Source organism: Triticum aestivum, chromosome 1A, assembly GCF_018294505.1.
Source record: "Triticum aestivum cultivar Chinese Spring chromosome 1A, IWGSC CS RefSeq v2.1, whole genome shotgun sequence".
NCBI classification, from domain to species: domain Eukaryota; kingdom Viridiplantae; phylum Streptophyta; class Magnoliopsida; order Poales; family Poaceae; genus Triticum; species Triticum aestivum.
Window position 1 is genome coordinate 427,563,286 of NC_057794.1, and position 24,491 is coordinate 427,587,776.

A 24,491-nucleotide genomic window follows, 5' to 3' on the forward strand; every position below is an offset into this window, starting at 1 on the left:
CGAGCGATCAACCGTCGAAGCATTGGTTCTTTGAATAATTGACAAATAGTCTAAATGAAAAAGGCTTTTGAAAATCCTTCCTCACGGGTGAGAGCCACCGCACGCCGTAGCGGCAGTGCTTCAGCTAATTCTGGGCGGTAACCTCGTCAACATGCTCGCGGCAAGCCAACAAGCAATCTTCGATGTGGTTCCTGATTACCACGCCAATTCCCATCGGTCAAGACTCCTTAAAGAGTGCAACATCCACATTAACGGCCACTGCATCTGCCGGCAGCGGAACCCATTTAACAGGACATACTGGGTATCATGCCTTATAGCAAATGTAGTCCTACCACAATTCTGCACAATGAAGTCAATATAGGTTGGAGTTGCCCCTAAACCTCATTTTTATCTACTCACATGCCAGGTGTCCCGCATGGCGTGCATACGACTAGAAAGGGTTAAATACGTTGGAGGTGTCTCAACTTGTCTTGCGCGATTAGTTTAGTGCCTAAAGTTGTAAAATACATAAAACTGGTGCTTGAACTTGTCCGACTATGCAAATACGGTGCCTTCATCGTATCCAGATGTACGTCCAGCCTGCGTGGCGTGCCCACGTGCTGGTGGCCCACCCAGATGTGAGCTTTTTTTAGAAAACCCCCTCATATTTTATTTAATCACATATGAAAGCCCCACAAATTTACAGATTGTGTTGCACGCACAGGCTGTCCACCAGGCTATACTGTGGTTAGTAGATATAGACTAGGTATTGCGTTGCAATGCAAAATATAATTTTGAAGCACCGGCACATTGTGCTCTTTTTCCGAAAGTCAAATAAACGGATTTCTACAGCTAAAAAACTCCGGACATTTTTTTGTAAATGCACACATAGAAGTGCAATATATCCATGTGATTTTTTTATCAAAATCTGTATTTGTTTGTGAGAGATACAAAAAAGGTAAAATAAATGCAAAATTCAGTTTTTTGCCTGATTTGTTTTCTTCTTTTTTGCAGGGTATAATATAACAAATTTTCAAAAAAAACTTGAAAGTCACTTAGAGCACATGCATACATTTTTTGTGAAATTTTTGAAATTTGTATGAAACTTTTAAGTGCTAATTTTAAATTTTTTAAGAAAAAACATGCTCAGTGGCCACCATGCTCCAAAATTCTGCTTTGGTTGCTATGTACCTCTCAAAAAAATCAAGTTCTTTTTTTTATTTTCATATTATTTTTACCATTTTAAAAGAAAATTATAAGAACAAAATACAACTTCCATAAACTTCAAGAAAGTGTTAGTGCATTTGAAAAATGTCAACATGTTTTTGGAAAATGTTTCACATGTATTATAAAATTATAACGCTTTTTTGAAAAATGTTCGTCATGCATTAAAAAAGTTTACAACATGTATTTTTAAAAGAGTTCAACATGTGTGAAAAAGTTATTGTGTAAATTATCCTTATATTTATACAAACACAGTTGACATTTTTTATTCTTAAATTTAGACAATAATTCCTAATATAGGTTTTTTCTTTAGACACAAGCGCTCATATACACGTGCATACACTCACCCCTATGAACGCCAGGAATAAATGCGAGCACCAGGATTTGAACCCTGGTGGGATGGGGATACCACAGTCCCCTCGCAATTCTTAATATAGGTTAAAATATTTAAATCCACATAAATTAAGTTCATGTCTGCCTCTTCGAAGCACAATAATGAAAATTAAAAAATATTTAAAATATAAAGTAATAGCATATTGATAATTATATTTTTCATATGGATCATATGGAAAAATTTATGTGTTATGAAACTAAATAGGAACTTGGAAAAAAATAAAAAGAAGAAAATTGCAGAGCGATACATGGATTGTATAGCTTTCTAGGTAGGAGTTGAATTTGAAGCATAGTCCGGCCGTCTGGCCAGATCGTGCCGTTGTTATGGAGTTTTTTTTTTCATGTTATTTCTCGCTATCACACAATGTATTTAGTGGCTTTTATATTGAGTAAGTAAAAATGAGGGTTTTTTTGTAAAACATATTCACGGGTGGGCCACCCGGTGCATCTTAGCCACTGTTACGTTTGTACGCCGTACGTACGTCTGGATACGAATGAAGGCACCGTATTTACATGGCCGGACAAGTTCGAGCATCAGTTTCACGTATTTTATAACTTTAGGCACTAAACTGACCACGCAAAGAACAAGTTGAGGCACCTTCAGTGTATTTAACTAAACGCCGGAGGCTCCAGCGTCCCATGCCGTCAGACACTTGGGTTCAAGACAAGTAGACAGGCACTGCCCGTCCCATTAATTTAACAAATCCAAAACCACGCAAGCAAGCGAGCGAATCGCTCAAGAAGAGATGCTGTCCCCGTGCACCCGCAGGATCTCATCTCCACTCCTCGCCTCCCTCTCCCACTCCCGCTTCCACTCCCACCAGCGCGAGTACCGGGGCAGTCCACTCGCCCCTCGTCTCCCTCCTCCTCCTCTCAGGTTCGTTCCTCCGATCGACTTCGATCCCTCTTCCGGCTCCAGCGTCGATCCGCGATTCCGGTCTGGACCCCTCACCGCGCTGAGCTCATCGCAGGTGCTTCCGCGGGAGTCCTCCGCCTGCGGCCGCGGCGGGGGCGGTGGCGACGATGGCCGCGCCCGTCGGGGAGATGGTCTGGGTGCCCGTGCTGGAGGAGGGGGTGTTCCGGTTCGACGCGTCGGAGGAGGCGCGGTCCGCCGCCGGGCCCAGCCTGTCGTTCGTCGAGCCGCGGCGGCGGGAGGAGCCGCGCGAGGGCGGGGATCGTCCCGCGGTCGTGCCGGCGTGCGAGGTGGCGGGGAACGTCCAGAAGGTTGTGATTAAGGTATGCGTGCTTCGCACAGGCAGTGCTACTGTTTTGCGGTGAGTCTCTGGCTGGTGGATGAGAAGCATGTGAGTGATACTGATGCGCGGGTGCGGTATTGATTTTGGCAATGTCGATGCTTACGGACACCGTAAATTTGTTGCGACATAAGATGCTTTTATGTGTTTGATCTGCGGTGTGGTATTGATTTTGTTAATGTCATGCTTAGGGATACTGTAAATTGTTGCGGGACGATTTATGTGTTCATTTAAATTTGGTCTTTCACCAAAAAAAAGATCCCCTGATCGACAGAACGTTTCGCTACTAATAACACTTGAAAAAGCTGCTTTCAAGGTATTGTCTCTTCGGTGAATCACTCGGGCCCTGATACATTTACACTTTCTTCGAAGGAAGGCTGCTTCCAGGCCCAACCCCTGGCTGTCATCACCCGATCACTTTCTTTTCCACTAAGTGATCACTCAAGGACCTTAGCCAAAGCAGCCAAAGTTTAGCGAAATGTGGGAATTTCAGAATGAAAACCAAATGAGTTGAAATTTTGAATATAAAAAAAGAACCATTCAAAAAATGTTGCTAAATCTTGGAGTTAAACCCAATAACTTCAATAGGCTGCCCACACCGCTTACATTTGGATAGAGATGTCAATTTGTTGAGTTGCACTTCTGAGGCTTTTCGTATGTTTACAGCTTGAGCAGCCAAGCTATTTTGAGCGATTTTTTTTTACCAACGAAATTTGCTGAAACTTTGGAATGAAGCCTGGAACCATGGATATTTGATGGTTTTGGCCTTTTGAGGTAAAGAAGCTACACGTTCTTCCCAGAAGGGAAAATAAGCCCGGGTGTTGATTTATGATTTCCCATTGTTTTCTGTTACCCGCTACAAGTACGTCAGTATTAGCAGTTCATGCTACAAAGTCAGCATGCTAGTTATTTAACTACCAGACAAGATAAGTTAGAAACTGATAGACATATACTAGTTACTTTTGGAAACAAGGGGAAAAAAGTTAGGTAAGTCCAAGGAAAAATTCGGTAGTAGCCAATCCTCGAGTGTATCAATTGGAGCTCATCTGCGTTGGATTGCCTTTGCATGTGCCCTTGTCACTGGTCCAACGAGTCCTTCCTTGCTTGGCATGGTGATGTCCGAGGAACCTGGCGTATCATCTCTCTGCTTGGCATGGTGATGTCCGAGGAATCTGGCGACTGGCGTATCATCTCTCCCTTCTTGAAAATTAGTCGGCCTCGACTCTAAAGGCTTATCACCATGACAGGGAGAGAGATCGGTGGCGTTGAACGTGTCGCCCACGGAGTACTTGTCCTTGGGAAGGTCGATTTTGTAGGCATTGTCATTGATGCGTTGAAGGGTTTGGGAACGTCCGTCTCCTCTAGGCATAAGCTTGGACTTCCTCTCCTCTGGGAATTGCTCCGGCTGAAGGTGTACCCAAACGAGATCACCTGGGTTGAAGATCATCGGACATCGACGCTTGTTAACCTTGGCAGCTTGGCGTTGTACTTGGTTCTCGATGTTGGCCTTGGTGGTCTCATGGAGCTTCTTGATGTACTCGGCTCATTTGCTGGCATCCATACGTGTCCTCTCTCAGAATGGTAGTGGAAGTAGATCGATGGGTGTGAGTGGGTTGAAGCCACACACCACCTCAAATGGACTCTTGCGGGATGTTGAGTGGAGATCGCGATTGTAGGTGGATGCATTTCTTCTTATGCCTTCAAGTTCTTTATCAAAACACGGCGATGTATGGTGGTGCAGTGCTTACGTTGTGAGCAGCGTTTGGTGGTTCTAGTCCTCGACACCATTGGCGGTCGGAAGCCTGTGGTCCACGATGCCATTGACTTGCTTCTCCAAAGTGGAAGAGGCCCAATTTTGGTCTTCTCTACAGTCAGATTTTCTTTTCCTATGGCGGGGCTTTGGTAGGTTTAGTGCGCTTGAGCTTCTGTGGATGTTATCTAGGCCAGGGTTGTTTCGTGGGTCGGTTGGAATGTCTGTCTGCCTGCTGTTTGTCATGGTCTTGTCATGAGTGTTTGATTGTTTGGCCCAGTCTTCGGCTTGAACAGTTGTAGTTCTATTCTTTCCATCAATGTATCGAGGTGCAAGCTTTTGTTTTCTCAAAAAATAAACAAATAATGAACATTTAGTTTGGATAGAAGGTGGTAAGTGAACTTTTTTTAGAGTTTAGGGGTTTCTGCTGAAAAGTTATTGGGGTTTATGCTTTATCTATAAACTCAGCCCATATTTCAGGAGGGTAATGTGCATTATCTCTTAACATAATCATGATGTGTTTACTGCTTTACGCGCTCTAATACCATCTCCTTGCAACTGTAATATTGTTCAAATAATGAACGTATGTAGTTTATATACTAACTTGAATATCCTTTCAACAAGCAGCTTCCTTCTGGGACGTCTTTCTACGGTACAGGAGAAGCTAGTGGTCCACTTGAACGAACTGGGAAACGAGTATGGGCCTTTGATGAACGTATAATTATGTCCCATTCCTGCTTCTTCAACAAATGAAATAATTTCCTCTCATGGTCTCTTGGTATCTTCCCATTAGGTTTTCACTTGGAACACAGATGCATGGGGTTTTGGGCCAGGGACCACTTCATTATATCAATCACACCCTTGGGTGTTGGCTGTCCTCCCTGACGGGAAGGCATTCGGCGTCCTAGCTGACACCACACGACGATGTGAAGTATGTTCCCTGCATTTCTCTGTAGCTTATGTTTTGAACTGATCTGTTTCTCTTAACTTAATTATCGTGTGCTATATCAGATTGACTTGAGACAAGAATGTACTATCAAGTTTTCTGCCCCATCTGCTTACCCTATCATTACTTTTGGACCATATAATTCTCCAGCTGAAGTTACGATGTCATTGTCCCATGCAATAGGTACTTCTCATCTCATAATCAATCTCTTCCCCTACTAAATGTTTATCAGATGTACCTTTCATGTCCAATGTTTTGAACTTTAACATCATACATACTGTATAGAAACTCTGGAGTTGTATATCTCTGCTCTAGTATGAAAGTAGGCGTGTTTTCTATAAAATTTACAATTCCATTTTGACAAGAAAAAGTGTATAAGTTATGGTACTGGTGAGCAAAATATTCAGTTCTAAGTCTTAACTGATTTTGCACTATTAGTTGGCACTTGGCACTGTTAAAATATATTTGAAGAGAGTTATTCTTTAGAGCAATTGAGCCACTGGAAAATCGAAGTGTTGTAGTAGCTCTTTGGTGGGATCATAGTTCTGTATTGTGTCTGCAGTTTGCTCCCAAAAGCCATGCGCTATCTAGCACATTTTTGTTGCTTCATTTTGCTAATTATTAATTACATTTATATCTAATTGGTCATAGCATAACCCAGAATTGGAACTTAGATGTGGATATGTTACTCCCTCCAATTCGATAAATGTTTTGAATGTCATAAGTAGTCAAAGTTTTGAAAGCTTGACTTTGCCTTTGTCCAAAATAATGACATTTAGGGAACCGAGTATTTAACTTGACCTCCACTTAAAAGTATAAATACAAAAATATCCATTGCAGGGACTGTGGCCATGCCCCCAAAATGGTCTCTTGGCTATCATCAATGTCGTTGGAGCTATGATTCTTCTGAGAAAGTACTCAAGGTATTTTTCTTGACAGAGTGGTTGTTTATTTCCTACATGCATTATTTTCTGAAGGAAATACTAGGGGCAACAATTCCTACCCTTCAGTAAGATGAATAAAAGTGTAATAGTTATTACTGTTTAAGTAATGTCCAGTTCACTATCTTGCATGTCGTGCACATGTGAACTAAGAAGCAGCAGGTGGCGCCTGCTGCAAGAGAGTTCAGTGTAGACTCCATATGTGTTGAGGCTATTCTCTGATTGTTAATGCATAAGTATACAAAAATAGGATTTGCCCACATATTATCTATAATGTTTCCATCTCTTGTAAACCCATTGATGATTGATCTAATCTATGATGGTGCATCATTGTTTCGCCAAAAAGGGGAAAACACAAAAAGTTTGTAATCAAGGTTATCCAAAATGCTTAGTACCTCTTTGGTTCACAGGATTTGTAAAACGCAGGAATAGGAAAAACACAGGAATGGAGTGGCATATCATCTTCAATACTACAGGATTAGTACGGGTGTTTAAAAGTACGCAGGAGAAACATAGGATTCTTCACATGAGGTTGGAATGGATGAAAAATCTCACATTAAAACTGGTACAGATGAATACCAAGGAAAAATTCATATGGATTATAATCCTACGAGCCAAACAACCCAGATAGGGAAAATTCCTATGGACTAGAATCCTCCAGAATTCCTTTAGAAATCCTTTGAATCAAAGAGGCCCTTAGTGGAAAGACCTCAGATGTCGCATGGTGGGTGGGAGGGGGTAAGCGTTATGAAAACAATTACAACTTAGGCAATGTTTAATTGTGGAATATAACCAACCAGATTTTTGTAAGTTCAGATCCTAAAAAACTAGGCTGAACTAAGTGCACCAACAAGCCAAGTCTACAAAGATATGCAATCATACGAAGCTAAGCAATTGAATCACTATCTACACAAGGCAGTTTCACAAGTAAGAATATGAAGATATGCAATGCAAGTAAGTAGAGGAGACAAGGGAGGGAGATGGACGATGTTTGTTACCGAAGTTCAGAGATCCACTGATATCGTACCTTCATTGAGGAGGCTTTCAGGTCACAAAGACCAAGGACACAGAGTCTTAGCCGTCTCTGAATTGAGCTCTTCCCTTGGGGATCCAAGCATGTAACAAGGACTGCTCACTATGGCTAGCTTGTTCCTCCACTCAGGAGATGGTGAGCTCCACAACCACTCTCGGGCCTCTTCATAACCTTCTTAGAGAAGATCAGCGAGCTCGCAACCACCAAGCCATCTAGGAGGCAGTGGCCTCCATCTAGGACGCAATCAACGTGGAGGCTATTAGGTGTGACTGTTGGACACACATGAACCTATCCCGACACCGTATGGGACAGTGTTGGCATTTCTGAAATGCACTCTGCAAAAACCAAAGGGCAAACTTGGAGCTACTGAGTTTGAATCTTGGTTTTACTGAGATAAACAACACATCCCACAGAGAAGAGCCTCGGGATCACCGAGAAGAATTCCCCAGAGCAAACTTTGGTTGCCCGCCTCATAACGGAGGTTTAAACCAACTCACTATAGAGGTTAAAACTGCCCTAACAAAAAGGGGCACAACATAACCAAAACTCGGTACCTCAGAGAAAATTCCCAAACCACCGAGTTTGCGGTTCAAACCACCACAACACTTCTGTTTTAAGCGACCTCACCGAGTGGTGCAAGACATAACCACATCTCGGTCCATTTGCTTGGCTTATATTTTTACATTATTTATTTCTGTCAAGAGGTTCAGTTGCGGAGCATAGTTGTCGGATAGTTGGTCCAACTGTCACTACCATAAATAAATGGTCTCATGTTTCTTGAGCACACACACTCTCTCTCTCTGAATGCACTTTCAGGCATTATTTTTTTGTGCTATTTCCACAGGTTGTCAGAACTTTTAGAGAGAAAGGCATTCCTTGCGATGTGATTTGGATGGATATTGATTATATGGATGGTTTTAGATGCTTCACATTTGATGGTGTAAGTATTTCCCGTTCAATCATAATTGCTACATGAAAATAGTATGACAAACTGCATTAACTCCCCCTTCATGTTAAATATGCATATTGCTTGAAAATGCCAAATAGGGCATGTAATTTGCGATCTTGTTTGGGTTGATATTAAAAATATGGATGGTTTTAGATGCTTCACAATTGGTAGTGTAAGTACTTCATGTTCTATCATAATTGGTACATGAAAGTAGTGGTGGATCTAGGGGGGGGGGGGGCATGGGTGCCATGGCAACCCCTCTGAAATTGCTAAATAGTATAGATGTATCTAGACATGTTTTAGTATATAGGTACATCCATTTTTGGACAAATGGAAGTCAAGTATTTTGGAACGGAGGGAGTAACAACTTGATGCTAATTTAAGACAGTTTGTTTAGATTATGATAAGATTTAGACCTAATTACACTATTTGTAGTGTAAATTTTGACAATTTTTTATTGTGGCACCCCCACCCCCAATTATAAGGTTCTAGGTCCGCCACTGCATGAAAGTAGTATCGGTGAAAACCTGTATTAGCTTCATCTGCATGTTAAAAATACATATTGCTTCAAAATGGCAAATACGGCATGTACTTTGTTCTGCCTAGTGCTGTATGAATTGCCATGGAGCAATCTTTTCATAATGTGAACCAGAGAATGGTATTCTGAGTGCATTTTGACATGTTTTTTCCGTGGCCATTGACTGTCTTTGCGTGATATTTTGTTTGCTTTTGTCTGAGTAATTTGGCATCTTATCATATTTTACAGAACCGTTTTCCTGATCCGAAATCTATGGCTGATGATCTCCATTCCACCGGTTGCAAATCAATCTGGATGCTTGATCCAGGAATCAAGAAAGAGAAGGGTTACTTTGTATATGATAGTGGTTCAGAAACTGATGTTTGGATTAAAAAGGCAGATGGCAGTCCATTCATTGGTACATTTCATGACTTAAATAAGCTCCTTTGGTCATCTCGATGAACTTATCAGTAAAAGATCCCTCATGAACTTTAAATCCAGGCGAGGTATGGCCCGGTGATTGTGTTTTTCCTGATTTTACCTGTGAAAGAACACGCACCTGGTGGGCTAGTTTGGTCAGGGATTTTGTCTCCAATGGCGTTGATGGAATATGGAATGATATGAATGAGCCTGCTGTCTTCAAAGTATATGTTCTATCATAATTCATTCTTTTTGCCATATGCTTAGTCATAGCTCCTTATTTTATATCCTATTATTTCATTTTGTCCCATGTAACCAAAAGTGATGGTGTCAACTTGCAGACAACTACAAAAACAATGCCGGAAAGCAATATACATAGAGGCGATGCAGATATTGGTGGTGTCCAGAATCATTCTTACTATCATAATGTATCATTTTATTCCTTTATCAGTAAAATTAATGGAATGCAGTCAAATAGTTTGGCTACTTTACGTGTTTTATGCTTTGATCTTTATAAATTTTCAGGTCTATGGAATGCTAATGGCAAGGTCTACATATGAAGGAATGGTGATGGCTAGTACAGACAAACGACCATTTGTTCTTACACGAGCTGGTTTTATAGGAAGCCAGCGTTATGCTGCAACATGGACTGGTGATAATCTGTCAAACTGGGAGCATATGCATATGAGTCTGCCAATGGTTCTTCAATTGGTAAGTGAAATATTTATCCTAGTCCCAATAGTTCCATCTAAAAAATGTACCAAAACCTAGTCCTCTTCTGTCTTTGACAGTATCCCAGTTCACCTTAAATCATGCTCAGTTATTCTAATAAACAAATTAACAATCAAGCAGTCTATGAATTAATTGTGTTGTGAATATAATCTTCTGACCTAAAAGCAACATACAAGTTTTGTTTGTATTACGCTTGAAAACCGTTGTTTCCTGTATTAGTTTAAAAAGTCGGTTCTTTAGTAAATTGTAGTTCTATTTTTATGACAAGTCTGTTTCTTAGTATGTCATTCGTAATCTGTTGCATAAGTAATTGCAGCATTTTTAGTATATTTTTACATGAAAAACTATCACTGTGTCAAACTTACTATTACTGGTGTGATTTTGAGGAGACAGTAGCATACATTTCTAGGAATCTAACTATGCGGTTATCTTGTCAGGGTCTTAGTGGTCAGCCACTGTCAGGTCCTGATATTGGTGGGTTTGCTGGAAATGCCACTCCAAAACTTTTTGGGAGATGGATGGGAGTTGGTGCATTGTTTCCATTTTCACGTGGTCATTCTGAAACTGGAAGCATTGACCATGAGCCATGGTCCTTCGGTGAAGAGGTACTATTTTTTTTTCTTTTTTGCGAGAGGTACTGTTTTCATGCCTGCGGCCCCCACCAATGCACATAAAGAAGCCTAGATCTCTTTGCATGATGCTTTTCTGCATTTTACTTGCCATGATGTATGAATTGCTAGCGAAGGTATTTTTCTATTAATATCTTTTTGCTTAGTTGACATGCCAGCCTTGTTAAAAAAATGCCAGATCTATAAGTGAGTTCTCTTGATATTGAGGTACTATACATTTCCTTCAGCAATCCATTTTGTTGGGTCAGTCAATTAGCCACCCATAACCTTAAGTTTTTGATTCGATAATTGATACTCCCTCTGTAAACTAATATAAGAGCGTTTAGATCATTAAAATAGTGATCTAAACACTCTTATATTAGTTTACGGAGGGAGTATTACATTATGGGGCCAACTTTTTCTTCAGAAAATGGGTTACTGTCTAGGGACTTTTTCTCATTGTGTATGTTGCATACAATCATGGGTCGCTAACCTTGTGATCATTTTAATCTTTTTGGGCTTGTTCCATGGAAGTAATAATATGTTTGGACAGTTTTTCAATTTATTTTCTAATAATAGTTAACAAATAATCATGTGTGATTATTTTAATCTTTTTGGGCTTGTTCCATTGGAGTAATATATGTTAGTTTTAATTTTTTCCAATAATAGTTAACATATAAATCATATGTGATCATTTTACTCTTTTTGGGATTGTTCCATGGAAGTAATAATATGTTTGGACACTTTCCATTTATTTTCCAATAATGGTTAGCATATACTCCCTCCGTCCGGAAATACTTGTCCTAGAAATGGTTGTATCTAGACTTATTTTAGTTATAGATACATTCGCTTTATCCATTTCTAGGACAAGTATTTTCGGACGGAGGGAGTAAATCATATGTGGTCATTTTAATCTTTTTGGGCTTGTTCCATGGAAGTAATAATATGTTTGGACAGTTTACATTTGGCCCTAAAGAACTCCGGCAGAAAGTCCACAGCTTTACCTTTAAACTCTAAAACCATTTAGATCTTAACTACGCTTGTTCCAATCTGGCACAGTTTCGAGCCATCTAGATCTCAACTCCATGGACTAGTGGACCATAAATTACCTAGCTTACACCTCCTAAGTACCACCTAAAGGGTAGCCTTGTCATTTGTCAATGATCCCTAAGGCTATAAATAGCCCCCATGAGCATGTACTCTCATTCACTCTCACATAAATCAACAAGGGAGAGGCACCCCCCTCCAAGGGGACCTTGTAAGTCTTGGAGCTGGGTGTCGGGATCCGAGGGACCTTTTAAGTCTTGGATCGTCAAGAGAAGGGGAGCTTCGGAAATGGCTACGTCTACGGACTTCTGACGAGCTAAGCACTTCTATCGTTGCATCTCCTAACGTGGGAGTACGTCATGCCCCACGAGGTAACTGAACCTATTTAAAGAAACATTGATGTGTCAACTTTGTCTGTATACGGCGACCTTTGCATAAGGCCCCCCTACACACCCACACTAGCTTCACTTTGCAAGTACTAACTGTATCACATCATTATAAAATCTTAGTGAAGGGTTAAGCTGAAAGACTAAAAGAGAGTAAACGCCCAAGCCAACACACTCGGCACTAGAGTGACTTATATTAATCGGAGAAATCTTGTCTATTTTGAGCCATGATATGATGAGAGATCAGCTGAGTATCCTTCAAGAATTTAGCTTTCCAACTCGCAAACTTCGACCTTGGTATGATAAGAGATCAGCTGAAGATCCTTCAAGAATTTAGCTTTCCAGGTTTGCAACTTCAGAGGGTTGTGTATTGGAGTGTCAGGGCAATACTCTTCTCCACTGTGCTATTGTTTGAAGTTGAACAGGTCTCGTGTGTCAGCGTCTGAGAACCTGAACTGAAGTTGACATGCAAGTTACCTTCTTTTGGTTGTCACGTTGATTTTAGCTAATTTAAAGTCAAGCCCCTTCGATTTCTGGCACTGCTAATTTCTAACAGCTCATATATATTTCAGTGTGAGGAAGTTTGTCGTCTTGCGCTGCTAAGACGGTATCGCCTACTGCCACATATCTACACTCTATTTTACCTTTCACATAAGAAGGGTGCTCCAGTTGCTGCTCCACTTTTCTTTGCTGGTAATAATTGCTGTCTCACTGTCCCACTAATGTATCTAAGTAGCGGATACCCATATTCTAAGTCACATCCTTTGGTTGCTGAACTGCAGAATACGTTTGTTTGGAGAAATCTTTTCTGATTCTAACCAATGCCAGCTATTTGAATTCTGATGCAAAATTAGATATCTAAAAAAATCCACCCTTTGTCTTCTTCCTTACTAAGACTGTCTCATTGGTGGGCTGATAGAAAGTAATCTTGTTAGGATGGATTTATTTTGTGATACTAAATCATATCCCTTGTTTTCCTTGTAGACTCACAAGACCCAGGATTGAGGAAAATAGAGACTTCCTTTCTCCTGGGACCACTTTTAATCTGCGCAAGGTAACGATTTCACGTCAATGTGCTTACAACAAACTTCTTGCTCCTGATTTTCTTCTGTATATGTGCTTGAATGTTATTGTGCCAATGGGCTTGTCTGCAATCTGATTTTGCATTGTTGGCTGTAAAATACTTGATTTTCTGTCATGTGTTATCATGTATACTGAAATAATAGCGAAATAATTTGTATTTTCCGCCTATTCTTTGGTGTGACTTCAGTTGCTCTGGTATTTTGGCAGCACTTCACCTGATAAAGGTGCTCATGAATGTGCACATAAGTTGCCGAAGGGTGTTTGGTCACGTTTTGATTTTGGAGATTCACATCCTGTAAGTTGGTTGGTAAACTTTCATTGTGCTGTTTTTTTAGGAATCTTTCATTGTGCTGTCATGAGTGCTAGTCTGGAGCTGAACTGATTTTAGTTACAATTGAATGATTATACAGGATCTGCCGGTGATGTATTTACAGGGTGGAGCCATACTTCCTGTAGGCCGTCCTATTAAGCATGTTGGTGAAGCAAGTTTAGATGATGATTTATCACTAATTGTTTCACTAGATGAAAATGGTATGTACTACACACATCATGCATGTTGTTCCTTTAAGTTTTGTCTGGAACGATTTATTTTTTTGGTTTGTTGCGCATCAGAGATTGGTTATGTTTAAGGGAAAATCTAAGTGGGGCATGTTCCCACTTAGTCTACATAGCTAGTGGCCTTACTTTGGTTAAGTCTGTCCTTGTCGCTATGCCTCTCCATCAGCTGGTGGTTCTAGAGCTCAACAAGAAGGCTCAGAAGATCGACAAGATCCTTCGGGGCTTTCTTTGGGCGGGCAGGAGGGCCGTAGTGGGCGGTCACTACCATGTCGATTGTGTCGACCCCTATGGCTTGGGGGTTTCGGTGTTTCGGATCTAGGTAGGATGGCAATCATTCTTAGGGTTCGTTGGTTGTGGAGGATGTGCACTGACCCCATCCGTCCTTGGAGGGGCCCCGACATGCAATTCTCTCGAGAAGAGCACGCGGTGTTTGCTGCATCCACCAGGATGGTAGTTGGCAACAGAGCCTCAACCTTATTCTGGGAGGATCACTGGCTTGATGGCTGCGCTATTTGAGATTGCGCCTGAGCTATTGCTTCTAGTCTTTGGGCGCATCTGAAAGCGGTGGACCATCCAGGATGCCTTGGTAGACCGCCGATGGATCTCTCACATCAGGGGTGCCTTAGCCCTATTGCCTTAGGGCATCTCTAACCGATCCCCAATAGCCGAAAAAGGTTTTTTTTGCCGAAAAAGAACCGATCCCCAATAAAGCGTTAGAGGAGGAAAAATCTGGTTTTCCTTCTCTAACCAGGAACTAACCGAACCCCTAAAATCGTTAGTGGAGTAAAAAAATTACTCCATGGTGGCCGCGACTCTTAAATATTCTCGACCAGCCGGCCATGGAGTAAAAATTCTCCACCCCATTCCGCCTCACCTCCCACTGCCCCCGCCGTCCAATCCATGCCGGAGCGCACGCACCCTCACCCACATCCACTCTGCAACCGATAATGGCCAGATCCAGCCGCCGCCAACCCATTCCCAACATGAATCCATGCCGCCACAAGTGTCGCCGTGCCGACACTTCCTCCTGCGCCGATGTATCCCGTATCCCCCATCTGCTATCCAAAATACATAGGCGTGCGACAATGCCGGTAGGGGACATGGTTCGCAGAGGTCACCGGCCGTGACACCCACAAGCGGATTTTGGATTGGCTCCTTCCACTCCACAGTGCGCATAGCACGTGAGTACGACATCATGTTAGTCTGCCTCCACTGTGCCAACGCCCGGTGCAACTTCCCCCACGGCCTGCCGCGGTTGGAGCCGGTCGACCCTCGGGTGCCACTGCACAGGAGATGCGGGATGACCGGGAGGTCCGCGAGCGTGTCGAGGCGGAGCAAGCCAGCAAGGCCTACATGGTGGAGCTTCGCCGCCACTGCTCTGTGATGAGCACAAGTCACCAGATCAGGATCCGGGCATCGCCACTGCCGCGACAGAGAATGAGCCCGAGCCCTCCATTGCTACACCCCTCGTCGTCCTGACGACCAAGAGACATAGCCACTATCGTCGCTATGAAGCTAACCATGTGAACCATCACCCAGGGCACCCAACCATGGTAGGAGTGGAAAACCTCCTCCATTCCTAGCTCGGCATCAGACATCAGGTCTGGGGCGCCTCCACGGTAGGAAGCGCCCCCACCCGCCTCACCAGCCAATCTTGGTGGACTGGGGGCATACAACCCAATGACTGCCGACGGCCGTCGCCAAGCAAGCTCGAACGCCACCATGCCTGTGGCCGCCGGCGCCAATCCGTCCAACGACACGACAACGCATGGAAAGACCAACTCAGATTGACACCACCAACATGCAACAGACAAGAGCACAACGCGAAGGCAACCAACCTGGACAAAGTCGGCCCTTGAACCTGCGCGCTGCCGGACGTCACCCAGCACCACGAACCAGATCTACGCCGCCCACCGAAGACGCCAACGACCTGGATCGCGCCGCTGCCAAACCACAACAACCACACCGCCCGAAGGATCCTGGCCCGAAGGATCCTGGCACGTCGTCACCGACTGCCACCCGGACCGAGCCCACCTTCGCCTACTCGGAAAGGAAGCCCCGACTCGCCTTGGGCCTAGATCTGGCCCACTAAAGCATGAACCCTAGGTCAAAACCACCTTCGTTCTGCGAACAGCCTGCGCGCCGCCGGCTCGGACCAAGGAGGACACCACCACCGTCCGCACCCCTCCGCCGAACACCTGCAACCGACGAATCGATGCAACCACTATGACTCAATAGAATCAGATCGGGGCAGAGCCGCCGCCACGGACGAGCGCTCCACCACGACCCAGCCTACCGCCAGACAGGCCGGTGCAGCCGCCATGCCACTACCATCCCCGTCGCCATGACGCAAGATGGCTGCCACATGAGCCCAGCACCCATGCCCAAGCCAGCCGTCACGAGGGGAAAGATGCCCCGCCGCCATCCACTGTGAAGGGCTTTGCCTTGGTGGCCCCGTTCGGCTGTGACGGCGCCGCTACCCGCGGGGGGCCTACGCACGGGCTAGGGTTGGGGATGCATACTCACCGGCGGTATGGGTGGATGATTTCGGCCAATATACTTCCAAGAGCTGCTATGATGTAGTATTTCACGGAGGGTCGATTCGAGCTCTTGGAAGCTTGACTGGAAGACTAGGGCTCCCGTGGAGTCAAGTTCTTCGTGTGGCCAGCTTGCCAGGATAGTTGCTACATCATTGAGCGGCTTGCGTGCTCTGCGATCAGTCGGGTGAGGCGATGGCCCATTTCCTCACTAGTTGCTCCTTTTCGTGGACAGTGTGGCACGAGGTGCACTCCTAGATCTGATCGACCCCTCCCCCCCCCTCGTTCTGGAAAGTCAACGGCTATAGTCCAGGTGGTCGGTGCATCTGAAGCATCACAACACTATCATCTTCGTCAACGCCCAAGCAATAGGCTGCAGCAAATGTGAGGGTTCTCGTGGCTTTGCTTTCGATGGTGGTGGCGTTTAGCGGCATCGTGTTATAAACTCCGGGTATTGCCCTTCTTAGGGCTTGTACAAACTCTTCTTTCTACCAATGCATCAAAACTCAAGGCTTTTGCGTATTCTAGAAAAAAAACCTCCCACTTTCTCTTTGTGAAGATCATATCTAGTTACATATAGTAATCTGCAGATACTCGTGTATTTTTCTGGGATAAACTAGCAAAAGAGCCTGTGCGTTGCAACGGGAGAAAAACATAACACACGCTCTTAACCCAACAACCATCACTCAAGACCACAATAGGTCCACCCCCTTCATTTTAGCGAGGCATCATATTGTGTTGCCGCTTATCCTCCTTCTCACCCTCGCCGGCGGTGGCCTCAGTGTTCACACAAACCAAAACGTGTTTGAATGTGGTTAATCCTAAGGCGTCTCTCTCTCTCTCGCTTTCTCTCACTCGTCATGAGAAATCTGTTGTTTTCCCGTACGACGTTTGTCAGAGGTATGCATGTGTAGTTATCGATGTTTTCTTTTCCCTATATGGTTATAGTGGGTGTTTATTTGCAATTCGGATCGCCGCCGGTACGAAAGAAAAATGGATCATGCGCTATAGATTATAAGTTTGCTTCCAAAACAACATTTTAAAAATATTTAACAAGTAAAATTAACATCATATTCAGATTCCACACATTTTTCTAATCAAATTTCATATATAACATGTTAAAATCGGAGTTACGGTTTAAAAGATACGGATAATTTAGAAAATCATTTGTTTGACTTAAATATCTTCTTAACAGGTAAAAATAATCTCATATTCATATTCTACATATTTTTCTAATCAAATTTCATATAAAACATGTTCAAATCGGAGTTATGGTTTAAAAGATATGGATGATTTAGAAAAGCATTTGTTTGACTTAAATATGATCCGCGGATGAATTACCTAAAAGGTCAGGGGGTTTTCATAAAAATGTAAAATAACGGTTCAGGTGTGACTTAAGTCCGGACTGCGGGTTGATTTTAAGAAAACACAGTTTTTTTTTTTGCAAGACGGACCGGCAGAACCAATCCATGCTTTATTATTAGGTATAGATAATCGAATATGCTGTCAATCTATTTAATTTGTATTTCCATCATCTCTTATGTGTTGCTGCATTGGTTAGCCCATTTTCTGCGTTCAAGCGACTGATTTAAAACATGGTCATACTGAATGATTCACCCTGCTTTGCACCATGACTGACTTGTTTTATAGGTAAAGCTGAAGGTGTCCTATTCGAAGATGCTGGGGATGGGTACGGGTTCACACAGGGGAACTACCTTTTGACATATTATGTTGCCCAAGTCCACTCATCAGTGGTTTCTGTGAAAGTTCTGAAAACCGAAGGATCCTGGAACAGACCAAAACGTAACTTAAACATAAGTATATTACTTGGTGGAGGTGCTATGGTATGTCTATTGACTTGTGGTAGGATCAAGTACTCTACCAGGTCTAGGGCGTAGGTGGTAAGGGAAGGATGGAGGGAGACGTGGCGAGGATCGGGCGCGCCGGTGGCAGGGCGCCGTCGCGGCTAGGAGAAGGGCGGCGGCTAGGGCTGTTGGCGGCTAGGGTTCCGGCTCCTCAGGGAGCCGGGCAATAGGAGATAATATTCTTCTTATTGCTTGCCTTCAAAAAGAGTCTTACAACCTATATTTATATCCTAGATAACTTGTAGAAGAATCAACCTAAGATAACTTGCCTAAGATAACTTGCCTAATCTGAAAATAAAAACTAAGATAACTTGCGGGCCTAAGCCGGCCGGCCATAACACTTCTCCCCGCCTGCACAAACAGCTCGTCCTCGAGCTGTAAGGTGGGGAAGCGCTTGCTTGAACTCTTCGAGGTAATCAACCAGCGTCAAACACCTTCTCGACATCTGGGGCGGCCAGGTCGGCGGCGACGGCGTCCTCCGGAATGTAGTCTGCCACCTCCAGGTAGAAGAGTCGCGGGCAGGCGTGGCCGGGCTTGTAGGGTTCGTCGCAGTTGAAGCACAACCCTTGGCGGCGACGCTCGAGTATCTCAGCTGGGGTGAGCCGGCGGAACGGGCGCCCCGCGGTCGCGGCGAGGGGTGCCGCAGAAGCCTGCACAGGCCGACCCTGCGCGGAATCCGGTCCGGGTAGTGACCCAGCAGTCTGGGACGGTGATTCCTGCTGGATGGCCACCGCGCGGCGCTCGAATGCGCGGGCGTAATACATGGCCGACTGGAGATCCTGGGGTCCCCGAAGCTCCACGTCCACGCGGATATGGTCCGGTAGACCGCCCACAAATAACTCGGCGCGCTGAGTTGCGGAGACGCCCGGCGCGTGGCACGCCAGGGCCTGGAAGCGGTTGGCGTAGTCCTGCACCGTGGATGTGAAGGGTAAGCGGCCGAGGGCCGCCAGTCGGCTTCCGCGGATAGGAGGCCCGAACCGGAGGAGATAGAGTTCCTGGAAGCGCTCCCATGGTGGCATGCCGCCCTCGTCCTGCTCGAGGGCGTAGTACCAGGTCTGCGCTGCGCCTCGAAGATGATAGGACGCGAGCCAGGTGCGATCCGAAGCGAGCGTCCGCTGCCCTCGAAAGAACTGCTCGCACTGGTTGAGCCAGTTGAGGGGGTCCTCCGTGCCCTCGTAGGTGGCGAAGTCCAGTTTGGCGAAGCGAGGGGGTGTCGGCCCGCCGTGCCCGGGGGCGGCCGTAGTTGCCGCCGGCGCGTATGCTGGGTCGGGAAGCGCCGGGGCGTAGTTCGCCGAGCTGGAGGGGTGATCAAACCGCAGGGAGGGCGTCGGGTGTTCCGGTGCCGTGGAGTAGACCGGCCCCGAAGACGAGCCGGTCGCCCAAGCGGGGATCGGCGATGGTGACGGTGGAAACTGCACCTGGTGCAGGGGTCGACCCGTAGCCCTAAGCGCGGGTGGTGGTACTGTCGATGGCGGCGGCGCCTGGTGGAGCTGCACCGGCGCCTGCGGCGTGGGGGCCGGCGGTGACGCCGGAAGAAGCTGCTGGGTCTGGCCCTGCTCCGAGGCGCCGGTGCCCAGGTTAGGGCTGGGCGGGCCCGGTGGAGGACCCTGCTCCGAGGCCGCTGGAAGGTAGGGCGCGACGGAGGACGGCGCGGCCGGCGCGGTCCAGGTGGGCCACTGCGGCCCCGTGGTGGCGAGAAGTGGCGGGGCTGCCGGCGCGATCTGCGGCGGCCACTGCGCCCAAGGCGGCCGTGCGGCCGCTGGGGTGGGGAGCGCCGGGTAGCCTCCGGTGACAGCCCCCGGTGCCGAGTACCACGGAAGCGCCTGCTGACCCGCGGCCATGGCTGGATGGAGTCCGGTGATGGCCCCCGATGCCGAGTACCACGGAAGCGCCTGCTGACCCGCGGCCATGGCTGGATGGAGTGGTGGGGGCGGCCCGTACGGACCTGCCAGGTAGAGGCGGATCCCTTGAACCGCGGTGACGAGGTCGTTGAGGACGCCCGCCATGGCCTCCGGCGTGAACTGTTGCGGCTGCGGGGGAGGTGATGGCGGCGACGAGTGTTGGACGGGGGCTTGTGGCTGCCCTTGGCCCGGCGTGGTGCCGGGTGCCGTTAGGACCGGCGCTGAGAGCGACGCAGTGGTGCCCGCCGAGAGCGAGGCCGTGACGCCCGGCGCAGAGGCGGCGGTGGTGGAGGAGTTGGCGGGCAGCGGTGGTGGTGGCGGTGGAATTGGCGGAGACATGGTCGAAACCCGGTTACCTGATACCAAATTGGTAGGATCAAGTACTCTACCAGGTCTAGGGCGTAGGTGGTAAGGGAAGGATGGAGGGAGACGTGGCGAGGATCGGGCGCGCCGGCGGCAGGGCGCCGTCGCGGCTAGGAGAAGGGCGGCGGCTAGGGCTGTTGGCGGCTAGGGTTCCGGCTCCTCAGGGAGCCGGGCAATAGGAGATAATATTCTTCTTATTGCTTGCCTTCAAAAAGAGTCTTACAACCTATATTTATATCCTAGATAACTTGTAGAAGAATCAACCTAAGATAACTTGCCTAATCTGAAAATAAAAACTAAGATAACTTGCGGGCCTAAGCCGGCCGGCCATAACAACTTGTTTCTTATTTCTCACTTGATAAATAAACAAATGTTGGCTGTAGGGTTTTAATGACTTTTTGCGAACTCAGATAAGTTCACATGGTGTCGATGGCGAAGAACTACATATTACGATGCCTTCGGGGTCTGAAGTGTCCAGCTTAGTCGCAACAAGTGAACTTGAGCTCAAGAAACGTTTGGGTATCGATCCCACTATTTTGCCATGGATATAATGTTTTAGATCTAGAAGGGCTTATCTCTGAACTTGTCTTATATTGCTATCTTGTGATGATCGTGCAGAGATGATTTCGCCTATACCTGATATAGATGAACCGTCAGGACAGGAAGGTGCTGAACTCTCAAAAATACCTATTGATTTGAAGAGCGGGGACTGGCTGCTTAAGGTTGTACCATGGATTGGTGGTCGTATTATTTCGATGACACATCTTCCTACTGGTATGGTTCACCTCTATTATATTATTAATGTGCTCAGGCCAGGTTTACAATCTCATTGTTACTGATAGGATGTATATGCGGTCAAATAGAGATTGCCCTGAATTGCTGTTGACCAGTACATCTGTTGCAAAAGAGTAGTTTAAGGTTATTCTGAGATGCTTCAACATTTGAGTAATGTTCTTGCAGTCCTAGTATGCCATTGATGATTGCGAATGGATTCTACATTGACCCAAGTCTTGTTATTGTTAACTTACGTATGGTTTATGCTTGATCACTACAGATTCCCAGTGGCTTCATAGCAGGATTGAAATAAATGGTTATGAAGAATACAGTGGGACTGAATATAGGTCTGCTGGGTGCACAGAAGAGTACAAAGTCGTTAGGTAAAATAAAACATCATTTAGACTGTTTCTTACTTCTGTTTGATGCTCTTTGACTTGTGGGTGAATAGTTGTGTAGCTCCACTTTTGGCAACAAAATAACTGTTAGTTGAAAAAATACAGGAGGTATCTTGAGCAATCAGGAGAGGAGGAATCTATTTGTTTGGAAGGTGATATTGGGGGTGGTCTTGTTCTTCAGCGCCACATATCCATTTTGAAAGACAACCCAAAGATTGTTCAGATTAACTCTAGCATTCAAGCAAGAAGTGTTGGAGCTGGCTCTGGTGGGTTTTCAAGGTGAGTGCTAAGTTTTATAAAAAAAGTAATGTTTGTAATCCTTGATCAGGAATTGTGCAGCTGCGACTTATGTAATTACACAATACAGAACGCTCATGTGAATGCCCACACAGATTGCATTGGTGCCACAAAACAAAATGCTTTCAGATTCTATTAAATCTTAGATTTGCTGGCATATGTTCTTTTTCTCCTGGGTATGCTTTGTTCTACCGTTCGGCAAGTTTTATAATTATTCCGATCCAACTTGAGTTAAAATTTTAGGCAGAGGTATCTTTGATTATTCAGAGTGAAATAGTATCTCGGAAAAACTGAAGTATGTTCCTCCTGTGAAGGTTGGTATGTTTGCGAGTTCATCCTACTTTCACCCTTCTGCACCCAACAGAGGTGGTTGTTGCTTTTACGGCCATCAATGGCTCAAAGCAAGAGTTCTCTCCAGAATCTGGAGAAGTGACATTAGAGGGAGACCTCCGGCCAAACGGTAAATTAAGCTGTCCAAAGTTCTGAGGTTATTTAACTGATCAGCATTTTTTGCCCTTGATTTGGTTACTTTTCTGAGATTATTTGTTTCATTTGTTATCTTGTAAACTACCAGGGGAATGGATGCTAGTGGACAAATGTGTAGGGGTGAGCTTGGTAAATACTTTTGATCCCAGTCAGGTTAGCAAATGCTTGGTACATTGGGGAACAGGTGATTTGAACATGGAGCTTTGGTCGGAGGAAAGGCCAGTTTCCAAGGACACGCCGTTGACAATTTGCCACCAGTACGAGCTGAGACAAACATGCTAAACCTTGCCTTGGGATTTTCAGCATGCATCTTTCTTTGGTGTGTCGGTGTCACCTAGCACCAATGTGTTTAGAACTACTCCTACTGGACATCATTGTCGAACCAATGTTTTAAAACTACTGGGCAACATTGTCAAGGTTGGAATTTTCGGACAAAGTGCGCTCTGGTGATGAAACCTAGCTTGTTCATCATTAATAAAGTATAATAAAGTAGAGGCTGCGATCTCACTTGTTTTCTTCCTCTTCAATAGCACAGTGGCCCATTGGATCATTTTAGAGCATCTCTCAAATAAATCATCCCAGTAGGTTCAACATCATTTGAAATCCATACTTTATGAAATTTAATTCAAATATAACTACAACAAATGATGCATATATGGATTGCATATCAATTTCATCGTCGTGGAAAAACAACTCAACAAGGGAGCTTATGTGCACAATATACATGTTCAATCACAATGACTTTTAACAAACTCAGGAGATTCTTAGTTGCATAGCATTTTTTTTGAGAATCACCGGGGGGGGGGGGGGGGGGGGAGTTTCCCCACCTGAATATATTACTCAAAGATAAGGAAAACCGGATCGAAAACCTTAACAAATTGACCCCGTTTATAAGGAAAACCGGGCCGAAAATCGTACAAGGCACGGCCTAGCTGACAGATATAAGACCATAATCATGAGAGATACAGGTAGATGTGGGGTGTCGTCAAGAGATCACAATATCAGGACTTTGCAAACAGCCAAACGCATTGGCGGGTATATCGGCCCCATGGCACAACTGAGGAGCATCCACAATCAACGAGTGTCATCCCAGACATGAACCTTGACTGCGGCTCCGCCATAGAAAAACGGAACGAATTGAAAGGCATCTTGCGCCATCCTTGAGCAAAGATGAGCCGAGACAACTCCAAGAGCACCAAGCTTGCCGCAACACAACGGTAACCATGAGAGGGTCTTGAGCAACCATTACCAACCTGAGCCGCACGAGAACACCACCACCGTAGACGAATAGCTCCAATCAACCGAGACCATCCATGATGCCTCAAGGCTATTGGTGCAGCCGAAGGGCAACGAGCGACTGAGTCCACACCCGGACGAAGAGTCACACGCAGCCGAGTCTACATCACAACAGTGGCACCGCCGGCGAAGCCGAAGGGCATCAAGGAGCCGAGTCTACACCCGGATCGCTTCTCCGAGCAGACCAGTGCAAGCCGGCCGCGCCACCACCACCATCCAACCCGTAGTGAGCAGCCACCACACAATCCACCAACACTACAGGAATCCAGTACTTTGCCGTCTGCCATGGCGGGCAGCAAAGGCAGGGACGGCTAACGGCAAAGCACTTTGCCGTCCGCGGCGGACGGCAAACAGTGGCAAAGATAGGGTCGGCAAACAGGTCCTTCGCCGTCTGCTTTTTATGGCGGACGGCAAAGAGCCCTTTACCTACAGTGACTGACGGCAAAGAGGGGGGACGACAAAATGTTGCACGTCCGCCAGCGTTACTCCGTTAGGCGGCTAACGGCGGCCTTTGCTGTCCGCCAGCGGACGGCAAATTTGAGCGCCTCTTTGCCGTCCGCCAGACGACGTCAGCTATACGTCAGCGCCCGCTCTTTTTTGCCGTCCGCCCGGCGGACGGCAAAGGCAAAGTCTTTGCCATCAGCTTGGCTTTGCCGTCCGCCACGGTAGGCAAATTGGCCAAATGGTCCATCCCCAGGAAGCACAGGTGGGCGCCACGTGCCCCCTTTGCCGTCTGCCACCGACGGCAAAGGGGT

General features: G+C 45.8%; 1 protein-coding gene across 3 annotated transcripts; it reads left to right on the top strand.

Annotated features, from left to right (window-relative positions):
- The first annotated feature begins 2,248 nt into the window (after nt 1-2,248).
- On the top strand, nt 2,249-22,967 carry LOC123053899 (alpha-glucosidase 2). Of its 3 annotated transcripts, none has more exons than XM_044477503.1 (23): nt 2,249-2,473; nt 2,568-2,832; nt 5,227-5,295; nt 5,393-5,530; nt 5,611-5,728; nt 6,386-6,468; nt 8,364-8,459; nt 9,235-9,403; nt 9,487-9,629; nt 9,747-9,833; nt 9,931-10,116; nt 10,575-10,742; nt 12,751-12,871; nt 13,163-13,232; nt 13,469-13,556; nt 13,672-13,792; nt 18,007-18,200; nt 20,869-21,004; nt 21,104-21,259; nt 21,540-21,642; nt 21,763-21,936; nt 22,269-22,414; nt 22,529-22,967. In XM_044477503.1, the coding sequence occupies exons 1-23, from the start codon at nt 2,343-2,345 to the stop codon at nt 22,720-22,722; spliced, it is 3,156 nt and encodes a 1,051-aa protein (XP_044333438.1). In that variant the 5' UTR covers nt 2,249-2,342; the 3' UTR covers nt 22,723-22,967. The 3 variants fall into 3 exon arrangements, with proteins under 3 accessions (XP_044333438.1, XP_044333448.1, XP_044333457.1); XM_044477513.1 differs by having other exon boundaries at nt 2,328-2,473; nt 20,896-21,004; XM_044477522.1 differs by lacking the exons at nt 18,007-18,200; nt 20,869-21,004 and having other exon boundaries at nt 2,328-2,473.
- Nucleotides 22,968-24,491: the final 1,524 nt, after the last annotated feature.